A 14,607-nucleotide genomic window follows, 5' to 3' on the forward strand; every position below is an offset into this window, starting at 1 on the left:
TACAGAACATTGGTGTCTTAGCTTGCCCTTGATGGATGAAGAATTGGAAAGAAGCAAAATATGGTACTCTTCGTTGGCTCAGTTAAGCGTCTCAATTAAATCAGTTAAGCTAAAACTTGCCTTTCTTTTGGCACTTAATTCTTGGTTCTTTTCCTCTGTCTATGCTCCTTCCATCATAACTGTTAAGGACATCTTAAATGATTGCTCCTTGGCTTCATGACTCCAACTTGCATCACCATTATGGGTAGGTTTTGCTAGTAATGGACATTCTAGATTTCATAAAAGCTTCCTCTCTCCTCGCCTTGCCGAATTTATCTTATCTTGAAGTTCCATGTTATTTTAGGAATTCAATGTCAGGTTGAGGTCAGATGCAAAATGTTTTTAAACTTTGACACATATTAAAAACCACATAGATCCCATATAATTTTGGACAAGGCTTCCAGACAGTTTAAGGTTGCCATTACATAGTGAAAAAATGTAGCTTCTTTACTTCCTTTTATGTAATTGAAATCATAGGAGAACGTATTCTAAGTCTAGCAAATATATTGGCGAATTCGAAGGCTGAAAAGTTTGAATTTCATTTTATTAGCTATTTCTCATCCTTGCTTTCACCAAATTAGGCTTGGAAACTGAAGTTCAATTGGTAATATTTGTAGACTTTTGAGCAGAATGAAAAAAAGGGGTGGAACTTGATGCCTTCCAAATATTGTTTAATCAAACTCTTAATAGTTTATCATTAATGATTGCACGGCTGCCTGCTCAGAGTTTTAAACAGGTGAGTATTTTCACAGTATGGGGGAGTTATGCCCAAGAAAAATGGAGCCAAAAACTGCATTAGACTTCTTTCTGCCTGGATAATGTGTACAGTTCTGTTGCTTAACTTTTGGATGGTAATGGAAGAATTACTCTGGAGTTACATGACTTCTAGCTTCAATACCATGTATTGATTTTGATGGGGTTGGATAAAGGAAGGCCTCTTTAAATGTTAGTTTAGGTTTTTCACAAATACTTTAATTTATATCATGATTTTTAGCTTGCATTTGGATGTAATACAGAATTGTGACATTTATGATTTTATTGTTTTCTGAACTTACATGTTATGCTGTTTAATATGGGGTGTTATTGTATTTTAGTTTTGTGTGGTGTCTTGTTTCATATATTAACTTGATGCAGGCTGTACGACGCATGAAGACCTCTCCATTAACTACAGATGAAAAAGCACGGATCTATGAGGTGACTTTATTGGGTTATACTGCCCCCTTCAACTTTTGATAGAAAATCAGTTTTGCTGTTATATCTCATCATATTGTTTTTTGCTGACTAAACCAGGGACTCAAACTCTTTAAACATGACTGGTTGTCAATTTGGAAATTCTTTGTTCCCCATAGAGATCCATCCTTGCTACCCCGACAGTGGAGGATTGCTACTGGAACACAGAAGTCTTATAAGAAAAGTGAAGATGATAAAGAGAAAAGGCGATTATATGAAGCGAAGCGAAGAAAAATTAAAGCTTCAATGACTGATAAGCAAGCTTCATTGGGATTGGAGGTTAGTTTATTGAAGTTGGTAGCCAAAGAAATTGTGTATCTTTGCGCATTCCTTCACTATTTTTGTTGGCTTCATTACTAGCAGGTTGATAATGGAGGAAACAGTGCAGATGACATGGACAATGAAGATGAAGCTTTTGTTCATGAAGCATTCTTGGCAGGCTCAGAACGGGGGAGCTTCAATTGCACATCAAATGATATGTCTTTTCCAAACATTAACAAAAATAACGTGCAGCCTATTAATATGGTGCTGTACAAGGGTACTAAATCTTGTGAAAATTCTGCTGGTGGTACAAATAAATTTGAGGAATCAAGGAAGGAATGTGGAGCTGTGTGTGAACTTGTTACATCTTCAAATCCATCAGTGAGTATGCTTCCTTTATCTTATTTCTCCGGTAGCCAATACAGTGCGTCTTATCTGATTTTTTCCAAGCAGTTGACTTCCACTTCAAAATCAAGTGCTAGAAGTCATTTATGTTCGCTGCCTTACCAAAGGCGTCGAAGAAAAGGTGCTCGAATTGTCAAGTTGGCTCCAGATTTGCCTCCTGTAAACCTTCCCCCATCTGTTCGTGTGATCTCTCAGTCAACTTTCCAAAATTATCGTGGGGGACCATGTTGTTTTGATATTGGTAATAATGAAAGAAAAAAGCTCCTTTCGAGTTTCCAGCAAGCTGTTAAACCAGATGCTACTATGTCAAATCCCAGTAAGCAGTTACATATGTCCTCCAATAATGGTCTTGAAGTTAGCTGTCAGCAAGATGGAGGGACCTCTGGGAATCAATTGGCTGAAGAAAATATGTCCGAATCAGATCTCCAGATGCACCCTTTACTTTTTCAGGCTTCTGAAGATCAATTTTCATCATATTATTCAATGAACTGTTATAACACTACTACAAGCACTTACAATTTCTTCCCAAGGAGTCAACTTCAAACCGATCCCAATTTCTTCAAGTCTCAAAAGTTAGTTAGGACAACTAATTATGTTGATGCAACACAAAATCCAAAAGGACCACCATCAGATTTATGTACTATTGACTTTCATCCACTACTGCAGAGAACTGATAGTGTAAGCGGAGACCCTGCTACTATATCTTCCATCAATCCCCTATCTGGTGATTCGGGAGCACAAGGTAATTGCGACAGATTTGACCCATCTGAATGTCTCTTGAGAGAACCGCTGGTTGAGGATGGTGAGGTAGCAAATAATAGAGCAGCTCCATGCCATTATCGAAAGGAAAATAAACTTGATCTGGACATCCACTTATGTTCTGTGATGGATAAGGAAAATACAACAGGAGGTGGAGGTACAAATGAGCATCAGCATGTTGAGTCAGACAGTCCTACTTTGGAGCAAAGAACGACAGAGAGTGGCATGTGTGCTGATTTATCAATCAGCCACTGTAAAGATAAATGTCCTGATGTTTTAGTTTCTTCAGTTTCAATTATAAGTGGGCAAGCATGCTCTAAAAAGGATTTTGATTCCGTATCAGTACAGTCTAGCAAAGTTAGTGCATGTGAATGCAGAGGAGATTTTCATGTTGAGTCTCTTCCAGAGATTGTAATGGAACAGGAGGAATTAAGTGACTCTGAGGAAGAAAGTGAACAGGTGGAGTTTGAATGTGAAGAGATGGATGACTCAGAAGAAGACGAGATGGGCGCCACACAACCTTCTGAAATTCATAATAAGGTAATCCTCCTCCTTGTACCTATCTGCTACGCCTATTTGCCAAGAATATTTCAAAAATTTTATGCTTGATGCTGGAACAGAGTTATTGCCACCAAGTAAGATGGAGTGTTGTCTCATGTGAATTTACAATTGGCTACTTAGACACAAGGACTTGATAATAATTGATTGTTCTATTTAAGTTTTTATGGTATTCTCATGTTGCTTCTGATGTTGGAGACATCAAAATGACTTTTAACTCATAAGTAACACATGTGCTGAAATTAGTTTTATTACGGGAGATAAAAACATACTAATGCCATATCACATATCAAAAACTAAAAAGACTGAGCACATGTTTGCTTTTCTCTTGTGCTTTGGAGACATTGGATAGATGTCTAAAAGTTGGGGTTGTTTGTCACTAGTGGTATCGGATGCTCTTTCCTGCTTGAGGGGGTCTTATGAACTGCTTCTTGATGTTATAGGGGCAAAGGAGGTGACTGCCAAAAAAAAAGGTTGACGGTGGTTACAGCATGGTGAAGCCATCAGAAGCCAAAGTTGATTTTTTTTTTCTTCAAAATAATCAAGGATTTGGCTGAGCTAGTTCAATTCATGGTTTGCCATACTGGATCATATAGCCTGTACAGGGCATATCATATCATATTGAGACTCAGTATGCCTCCCATGACACGTGTTGGTACCAAAGTATGTACTGACACTCGCTATGGTGTGTACTAGTTGGGTACTGGTACAAAGTCCATTATCAAGGCTTAAGCAGATTGTTAAAATATGTAGTTATTATGGTAGGATTTTCAAGCCAAGGAACCAAAATAGATGCATAGAAGAGGGTGGTGGGAAACAATGTTACAGTAATGCAAGGCCAGTGAGTTTCGAATTTTCATGATTTGGCTTTGAGAAGGAAAAAGATAATTATGAGAGGTTGCAGGCTTGATGAGGTAAGAGTCTTGTAGGAATTTAATAAGTCCTTGAAAGATGGGCTGAGACTAGAAATAAGTTAGGACATTAGGTTAAAGAAGCAAGAGAAGAGTTTTAATGCTTCAAGGATATAATAAGTAGCTTCTGATACCCCAACAGAAAAATGAAATTTACATGGAAAGAAAGGGAAGAGAAATGGGTAACTTGATCTACTAAGATCGGACATTGATTATAAAACTTCAAGGGTTTTGAGGAGGAAATTTCAGAGAAAAAGGGAGCTTTCTGATCAGAAGTGATCTGATTTCAGTTCTGATCTGTTTGGCTGTGATGATGTCCAGCAGTTATGGAAGAAGAAAAGCAGCAGGCTATTAGAAAGGGAGGAAAGGATATTCAAATAGATTTGATCTCATTTGCTATCTATTGTGCAGAGAACCAGTGGTTTAAAGAAAATGAAAAAGCGAAAGAAGCTTAAAGAGGGAAGAAGAGAGAAAATTAAAAAACTGTAGAGAATTGGAGTTTATGGCCATAGCAGTTTTTGCACTGAAGTTCTTTCTATAAATATAACTCAAAAAGGACTTCTCAAGCCAGTTGTAGCCCTCTTATCTACTAACCCAATCAGCCAGTTCTTTGCTAATATATTACTTTTTGCACTCTAATCTAAAAAGAGACAATAACGACACTTAACCAGCTAGTCTGTAACCTTAATAAACTCGTTCATTAGTGCCTGGACCTTGCCTAGTGAGTAAAACAAACAGAATGAAGCGAGAAACTATGATCTGACTGATAAAAGGTTCTCCAAGTTGTTCTTGATAATTTATTGTACCACCAGAAAATGAATCCAGAAATGTAATAAATGTTACAAGAGAAATATCTTCCCTCTGCATCAGAGCAGAGGAGGATCATGAAGATGTTGCAAACAATAATGGGTAAATATTGCTTATGGTAGTGGTGATGCTCACAAGGATAACTAACTCTTATGTGAGCTATTGGGCATTTGAAATTTGATTGACTGACGGTGATAATACACTGGATGCTTTTAATCTTTGCCATAAGGAGTAGAAAATGGAATGTGAGAAGTGGTTCATTTTTTAAGCTGAGTCCATTGGTAAGTCAGAAGCATGTGGAACTGAACATATTTTGTATGTTAACAAGGAGACTTTTAGCAAGCTCGATGGGTCCTCATCTCCTTCACTATGAGGCAAGTGAAAAGTTGTATGAGCATCTGTTTTTGAATCTCTGACTTTGGTGGTTGTTTCAAATGTGTAAAAGGCTAAGCCTGTTAGGATTGTAGGTTTGATGACTGCTGTTTGCTCCACTATACGTCACTGCTCTTTAGTTGTTTATCCTCTCATTTTTTTTCCGCAGCAATGGTCCTGTCTTCCGCTTCCTTCTCTTCATGTTTTGAACCAAGATAAGCGTGATGGTAGGAAGAACATCTTTTGGGGAGAGTGCAATCTATATTATGATTGGAGATTTGTAGCAAGCATGAAGAGGTGCTTAATTTGAAGATTTCACTGAGATTCTGATTGAATCATCACATAGGAATAGGATTGCTTCCATGAGAGATTCTATGAGTGGAACCGTGGAAGGGATGCTAGTTATCCCTGAAGAGGTGACTCCAACTGTAAATAAAGATGTTCAAAGTCATGCTTACATACTGTATGTAATTAGTTGAAGGATGAGGACACAAAATTGTTTTGGTTTGAGTGTGCAAAGAAAATGGATGTAAAAGGGGCTAGAAAAAGGAGAATAAATTCTTTACTTGAAGAGAAATAAGGAAGGAAATGACTCTTGCTCTTTCCTTGATCCTTCTGCATTAAATTTAAGATTATATGATCATCAAAAAGATTGAATCCTGGGGTATACTTGGATGTAGTTGTAAGTTGATGTAGTCTATTACAAAGAAATTAAAACAAGCTCTCCTGCGAAAGAAACAAGCTTGGCAAAATCCCAATTTTTGGGAAATGCTGATCAGTGTGAACTTTCAATGAACGTACTAGAGGTTATTTTGTTCGTGGGCCTCTTGGAGGTAAATAATGGTATTCCTGGAAAATGCTAGTAGAAACTTGAAGCAGCAATTATATATGGAGGAATGGGAGTTTTGAGTTTGATTTACTATCGAGAAGTCTTGCTTGACTTGGTGTTGCTAGAATTAGTTGAGGGCCTGATGGTTGGATTATTGGCGTATTTCATTGAATGGCTTACAATTTTATATGAGAATCAAGTACTTATGTAGGTCACCGCTTTAGAGTTATGTAGTGGATTGTGAGAGTTGATGTGCTTATACAACCTTATTAATTTATCCTATTAGATTTGCATGGTCTATCGGCATTTTAATTCCTATGGGATAAGGGCATTTTGGTTTTTCCATAGAATGGGATGCCTCGTGTCCTGCCCCGTCCTAGTGGCCATCTAGATCGAGCATCCCATTACTTGCTTAGAATGCCCTTTTTATATTTTTCTATTTTTTTCTTTAAATTTTTTAATGTTCTATTTGTTTTTTAAGCATATTTAGATGGCTTTTGATCATTGATTGGCATCAGTCTACCCCAATCCTAAAACCTTAAAGGCAAGTAGACACACCTCAAGGTCTTGAGTCCCGCTTAACTTTTTCAAAAAAATTCATGAGGGCGGAGGGCATGCCCTCAGCCAAGCGGAGTAGGTACCTCCGTCTCTCTCCTCTTCAATCCTTTTTTCACTTCTTTCTTATTCTTTCTTGTTTTCCTTTCTTTTTTTTTTCTTCCTTCCCTTTTCTTCTTGCTTTCCTTTATTCCTTCTTTCCTTTCTTTATTTCTTTCCTTTCTTCCTTCATTGCTTTATATCTTTCTTTTTTGGCTTCGCTTTGTTGATTTGAGTTCCAGATCCAACTGGTCCATGGGGGAGTTCTATCCAGAGATCGGAGGAGGTGGAAACCACAGGAATTCTATCCATTTAGTCGCACCGGTGGATTGGGTCGCACCGGTGGATTGGGAGTCTGAGCCCTCATCGACCATAAGATGGGTTCGAATGTGGGCGAGACGGGCGAGACACCCCACATGCATGGGTTTCAAGGTCCCACCCTTGTCCCAATTCTTGTTACCTTATAGGAACAGGATGAGATGGCTGAGCCTTCTCGCATCCCAACAATTCTTCAACCTTGATTGTTAGAATATAGGTACTTGTCTCGCCCAACTTGCTTGATTTCTATGTTGCTTTAGTTGATTACGAGATGGAATGATTTGTACATTTGTTAGTACTAGTAAGTCTACATGCAGATGCACATTGTAGAAGGGGAAATATAAACAAAAATTATAAATGATTATAATTAAATTATTCATCAAAAATTTTAGTATATTCTTGATATGCTTATGTTTGAATTGTAGTTTTTTTTTGTTTTGTTGAAATTTTAGAATCGTAATTTTGAAAATAAAAATGTTTAACATACAATTATTGCATTATTGCATATAAGGTTGGGCCATTCCGATTTGAGTGTTTGATCAATATCATAAAAAATCACAACCTGTAACCATATGATTTACATATATGCTAATTTTAATTAATTTAAATTTGAATTTTTTAACAGGGGTTAACATATTGACATCAATCCTAGAAAGAAGGAACTCTATCTTTGGTACATGCTTTGTTTCTAGGATGGCCCACGAGTATCGAGATTCTTATTGTCTCTCACATGCCCCTTAGAAGAGGTTCTTGTAACAGCTTCGAGCGAAGGAAGCCATGGAGTGCAAATAGGGGGGCCATGTGCTATATGTGACATTTTTATTTTCTTGAGAGGTGACATGGTCCCTCTCTAGTAGCCCTCTAGATTTGGCGTAACTAGTGATGTGGGATGGATTTGGAGATTTGTTAAATCAAATGATCAAATTGTTGAAGTTTGCCAAAATCTACAGGTCGTACAATTTTTCAAAAGGTATAATTTATCATAGAAATATTGAGTTTTGATGATATTGGATTCATTGGAAATGTGTCTAAGATGTTCATAATTGATACCTCATGACCCTGGATGAAAAAGCATTGTTTTCTAGATCAAAAAGTGGCCAAAGGCTATATCTATGATTTAGTGTCTATTTTTCCCCTTTTTTTAAGTCTATGTGATATTAGGAGTCCAGAGAGTAGTTTAGATGGCCAAAATTTCTTAAATTAGATTCAAAGGCCATGATTGCTTCTGGCAGAAATTTTGTTTATGCTTTTTATATATAGTATGGACTATGGAATATAGATATTATGATCTGTATAATGTAAATATATTGAGCTCAAGGCATATGGATGATCATTGATACATTTTTGAAGAATAGTGATCCAATCAAGGTCTACAATCTCGGTACTAGGTACCATATTGGTACTTTATCGGTACGGTATGGTATACTTCTGTGCCAAAATAGCTTTCTTATCTATTTTCTCAATTTTCATCTCAGTACGCCTTGGTACGGACTGGTACACACTTCGATACACCTCAGTTCAGGTCGATACGTCTCGGTATGGGGTAGTACGCCTCGGTGGTACGGGGCTTGTACCGCCTTGAATGTGTGTTTCATTCCGGTTCTCCCAGTATGGGTACCGTATGCCTTATATCGGGCGGTACGACAGACCTTGGATCCAATCATATTTTAGTTTGAGGCAGCACTTGGTGTTATAGACAATGGTGGATTTACGGGGTAATTTGTACAGTTTTGGAAAGATTGAAAAGACCTTTAAGTGCTATTATTAGCAAATATCTGAAAACCAGTGCATCTTGGGAAGTGGAATTACGTCATGAAACATTTTCAAATTTATTGCATCATCATTATTACTACAAAAAAAAATTGTGGCATCATTCATCTCCTTAATTTAAAACTTTGTGATGAGTCCAACCAATGATCAAAATTTGTGTCCGCATCCTTAATAAATCTAGGCTCATGATCTGAAGTTTCACCTGAACTTCATAAAAAAATTGAAATGTTTAAGAGTTAGATGGAATTGATTTTAATCCAGTTTCAATTTTAGTGTTTTGATCAAAACTGATTTATGGGGCCAAAATAAGTCTATATATGAGTAATATATGCTAATTTATTACCATTTCTTTACTTCTATAAATGTCAAGAATAGGGGTGTCAATGGGCCGGGTCAGGCCTGAAGCAGGCTAGGGACTAAACCCTTATGTCTGAGCCCAAACCTAGCCCAAGTTTCTAGGCCCAAGCCCAGCTCAGAATGGAATGTTTCAAAACAGGCTTGACTTTGGCCTGGATCAATTTATGAGGCCCAGCCCTAATCTATACATTTTTTTGGCGCAGCTTATGGGAGAACATATATAACCTGTGATTATCTAAACAAAATCATTCGTGGCTCAGTTTATGGATATCTAACAGAAACATACATAACCTGTGATTGTTCAATATCCAAAAATATACAAGAATAATAGCAAAAGATGAACCATAACAATAAAAATAGAAACATTCGGAATATATATGTATGTAATATAAAGTATAAACAGCAACCAAAATGTTAATATATGATTTTGAGAAAGAGAGCAAGCTGAACTCAACAACTAAAATTAAATTCTTGATGTCTAGCCTTGAAATTCATGTCCAAAACCATACCAACAACTAAAAATTGAGTCGTGTTTCTAATTCAAAATACAATAGTTCCCATGTCTAAAATTAACAAGTAGGTCATACTTGCCCAAAGTTAATAAAATAATACAAAACATCTTAGATGCACAATCAGAAAATAAAATTAATCAATGAAAAAGCAGTAGCTAAAGCATTGATGAAAGTAGTTGTTGCAGTGGCTCTCAAGTGGAAAGACTTCAAACTTGCAGTTGCATCCTACTAAAATTAACCAAAGAAGTAAGAGAGTTTGTAATAACAGTTATATCAAGGTTAAAATAGGACATGAAATTAAAATTTACCATTATCAAAGCCATGAAGATCAGCAAAGCTATTGTCAAAGCCATTGATAGATCCCACTCCAGTGCTACAAGATGCCATATATAAGAAAAATTATTAATCAATGCAAACAAACTAATAGAAACTATAAATGGGAGAATTGATACATTATAGCATACCTCCAGCTCTAATGCAATCTTGACCACAATTGAGGGCTTTGGCTGTCTTAGTATTCATTGAGCTTCTAAATGGACTAGTCAATCATGTGCCATATATGGGTATTTTGGTGTGTTCATCATCCATAAACTAAAAATATTGAAATCATCTTTTCAAGGAAAGGCACACTCTTTCAAGTATTTATTAAGTTCCGTCACATGCTGATTACTTGATTATATATTTACATGTTGGTCCCAAACGACAGTGGTTTGAAATCATCATTCAGATTCTCACTTCTGTCATCTCTACTGAAACTAGAAGTCATCACATGCTCAATACTTGTGTTGGCATGTCAATGAACAGCCCTTGTAAAACTTCATAAATTTCACAAATATATTTTTGTGCTTCACTACCAAATGCTTGTTTGAAACAAAACTATGCAAAAGTTTTCTTGAATTGAGGATCTAATATAACTGGAATTACTAACTATTTCGATATTTGTTAATTTTTCTTTGCATTTCCATCATGCTTCTGTTTGTAAGAGTCTCCATATTTTCAACATGTCTTGAAAGTATTAAGTTTGAGATCGGATAATTGGATCTGAAGACCACGACATGATAAAAGATCTTAAGCTTGCAAATAGTTTCAGTCACTTTCCGATCTTGAAGAGAGGGTGCATATTTATAGTCCAATAAAGCCAAAGAATAGAATGCTTTTTCGAAAGGCACAGCACTCTCCAACATGCTACATGTCGTGTTCTAACGTGTTGGCATATACCAACAAGGACGTTTATCATATGGCATTCCTAGTTCTTGAACAACTTCTTCAAACTTTTACTTTTGTGAAGCTGAGCCCTTTATATACTTAACTCTCTCTTTCTCTCTCTTGCGTTATGAATGATATCTTGAGTATGTTTTAACCTTGATATCTTGAATATGTTTTAGCCTATCTTGAACAAAGAGATTAAGTATATTAGCTGTACAACAAATATGGAACAATTTCCCCTTGGTTGATAGCAATTTTTTTCCAAAAAAATTTCGTTGAGGAACAAAACAATTGAATCATTTACTGAAACACTATCCAAGATTATACTTAAAACCTTGCCATTAAGATTTCAACCTTTGATTGCCTTTAAATCACATTGTTTCCACAGTGTGATGAGATTCTACCTTACAAAACTTTATGATTCTTTTTCGAAGCTTCCATTCTTTATCAATGAAATGAGCCATTAAGGACAAATATCCTATTGTTTGATTAGGAGTCCACATGTAAGCTGTTAAGGAAACCTGCTCACATGAACTCATAAATTTTTCCATAAGGCTTGCTTGATCATCATCAGCAAACTTTATACAATCATCTTTAGAAGTATTACTGATACCATCTTAAATTTTGGATTAAGACCTGCAAAAAATCTTCTAAAATCATCATGCTCTATAATTGAAAAGGGTATTCATGTAAATAATCATCCTAGCAAGTTCCTTTCGAGTGACTTCTTGATCAAATTTCCAATTTTTTAATGTAGCCCCATCGCTGCATGTTGATTGACAAAATGACATTATACTCTGCTTTTTGGTGACCTCTACATTTTTAGGACTAACCTAGGGCGCCCCTTCAAATGGCTTGTCCTTCCACTAGTTTTTGCAGAATACTCATTAAAATATGTTTACATTTAGCACTACGAAGCTTCTCATAAGCAAAGATTGTTTGAAAATCATCCCAAACTTTAGACTTTCCTTTCTTTGCTTTTTTACATGGTCTACCCACAAAATTTTCAACAGTATCATCCTCTCCCTCTTCTTCCATAATGTAATTAACAAGTTCATTTTCATTTGACATACCTAAGCATTTGGAAAAAGATAATAACTAAGAAGCAAATGCACAAACAACTATGCAAACAAAATTAATAAGAGTATGAATTAGGAACCAGGAACATTATTTAAAACTAAAAATTATAATATGAAAATAAATACAAAATAAAAAATAGTTTTGCAATTTTTGAAAATATATATGCTAGCATATATGCCATTCAAAAAAGAAAAACATATATGAAAACCTATTTTCATCTATGGACGCCCCCATTAACCTATGAAACTCCCTTAGAACCGAACATGCTCTTTTAAAAACTAAACGCATAACTTAATCAAGCCTAAATGATAAAAAAAACCTGTTCTCCTATGAAAATATAATATTACATGCTTGCTCACAAGGGCCACCTAGAGATATTCTCATGTAAAAAAAAGAGAGGAAAAATTGAAGAAAGATTTAGGAAGTGGATCTATGTTTGCCAATCAATGTTGATGTACTGCCAGATCGAAGAGGATCCATGGATAAAGGCTAGGACCGCTAGATCTACATGAAGATGTCTCAAACTAGTCTCATGATATCCTAAGAATTGTCAGGAGGAGGAAACAGAGCTGTTTCATGCGCTGCCACCAGGATGCTTTGCTATATTTCGTGGGAATCAACCATGGGAGAGAGGGAGAGAAGAGGACTAAGGAGAGGGAGAGGGGAAGGGGAGACGAAGAGAGTGGAGAGGGTTAGGGTTTTCTTCGTATGAGGTTTTAGATGTTAATGGGATGTTAAGTATACTCCTAAGTTTTGAAGTCCACTCTCAATATAAATAAATATAACCTGGATTGTATGTTCAAAGGAAGTGACTTTAGTATAAGATACCATGGCCTGAATTGATCTAAAAATCTAGTCCCGTGCTTGGCCTAAAATTTATTCGAGCCACATTTTTCAAGCCCAAGCTCGTCCTACAGCCCTAAAACCTGAGTTGGGGCCTGGTTTTTTCCGGGTTGGGTTTTTAGGCAGCTTGGGCTAGCTAGGTGAATTGTCACCCCTAGTAAAGAATTAATAGATTAAACTTATATGAGGAGAAAGTTCTAAAACATTGTAGTGTTAAGTCCCAAAGAGATTTTGTTTTTAGCATGAGTTGCTATCCAAGAACTAAATCTCGCATGCACCTGCAGTGTCATGAAATTTCTACATGTTTCTGCAGAACAATTGAAATGATTCATCTCAATTCTATAGTTTTCTAGTCAAATTTAATATACTGTATATCTGCTGTATTTTCTTTCCTTTTGTTGTATTTCTTTTTTTTCCGCAAATTCTAATTAATATTTTCTTATAATTTCGATTGACATTGCGGAAATCAGAACCAGAACTATGAAAAAATCTAGACTTCTTTTCACTAGCTAAACCAAGTTTTGAATTTTCTCTGACTGCACTCAACTTTTGTCAGAAATGTAGAGACACTCCCTTATCTTAAATTTTTGTATGTTTCATGGAAAAAAGATTATGGAAATTATCACATGGTTCCAAGTGACCATAAGAATTATGAGAAAGGGATTTGAAAAATACATCTTATCTCCCCGTAATGCTTGGGACAAATGAGTTCAACTTGTTTGGGAGTTAATCAATAACGTTTTCCACAAGAATGAACTAGAATCAAAATGGAAGGAGGATAGAGATAGGAATCAGAATCGCGGTTCCTATTTTATTGTTTATTCGTTTAGGCAGGAAATGGATTGCATGAGAAATAAAAGACAATTCCGTTCTACTATTTAATTTAGCTAATCATATTTTAAAATTAAAATGTTTTGCAATAATTTTTTGATAAGATCCTTGACTTAGTAATAGAATTGATTTAATGGACTTCTAGTAGTGGTCATTGTAGTGTTATAGCTATTATTTTGCTTTTTATCACTTGCCTTAATAATATAATTTTAAAATTCTATTATTAATTAAGTCATTCATTTCCATTTTCTACAATAAATGCTGCTAAGTGATTCATACGAAATATGTCATTTATTTTCATTTTATACCCGAAATGTTGGTAACTAGTTTAGTCCACAAATGCCATTCATTTCCATTCCTATAGGAATGACCATTCCTCCGATGTAAGAATGCTATCATAATTCCCCTATTTGAGCCAATGATAACTTCATAGGAGTTGTGTTTCCTTGTTCCATAAACCAAACATGGCAATGGGGCCAAACTTAGAATTCCTATTCCTTTCTATATCTCATTATGCAAACCACATGTCGAATAAGAGAAACAAGTTCTTGAAGGTTTCACCCACTCCAACCTAAGAAACGAAATAAATGGCCAACAAGATGAATTTGTTACCTTTACCACCCTAACAATATTTGATGGATTAATAGAGCTATGATTTGGTGTTGATGTTAAACCATTAAAGACAGATCTGGCAGTTTAAGGGGAAAATTAAGTAAGCTTTGGAGGACCAAAACTCTTAATTTGATTACAGTCCAACATGAAGATTCATGCTTCTTTAGACCAATAAAGCCAACATCTGGTCATCCATGCCTAACATCTTATGTACAAGGTCAGTTGACAAACATTTAATAACATCATATTCATCATTTTCCAATCACACTCCACCCTCTCATGAGAATTAAATTTGATGTAACTTAGAAACTTT

At 35.8% G+C, this 14,607-nt stretch overlaps 1 protein-coding gene across 4 annotated transcripts in view; it reads left to right on the top strand.

Moving 5' to 3' along the window:
* The window catches only part of LOC103700826 (uncharacterized), a 37,718-nt gene that overhangs the window by 17,416 nt on the left and 5,695 nt on the right, over positions 1–14,607 (top strand). Inside the window, exons 6-10 of one of the 4 annotated variants that reach the window (XR_015976492.1) lie at positions 1,174–1,233; positions 1,330–1,548; positions 1,633–1,911; positions 1,984–3,234; positions 7,008–7,300. Coding sequence is in view for 2 of the 4 variants with exons in the window: in XM_088718656.1 (XP_088574782.1) it covers positions 1,174–1,233; positions 1,330–1,548; positions 1,633–3,234 (1,881 nt within the window). In the remaining 2 variants the exon portion in view is untranslated. Of the gene's footprint in view, positions 1–1,173; positions 1,234–1,329; positions 1,549–1,632; positions 3,235–7,007; positions 7,301–14,607 lie in introns of all 4 variants that reach the window. The other 3 variants (XR_015976489.1, XM_088718659.1, XM_088718656.1) reach the window with 3 other exon arrangements.

The sequence above is a fragment of the Phoenix dactylifera genome, chromosome 1, assembly GCF_051530095.1.
Source record: "Phoenix dactylifera cultivar Ajwa chromosome 1, Ajwa_hap1_PhDact_Kaust_v1.1, whole genome shotgun sequence".
In the NCBI taxonomy this organism is placed as follows: Eukaryota; Viridiplantae; Streptophyta; class Magnoliopsida; order Arecales; family Arecaceae; genus Phoenix; species Phoenix dactylifera.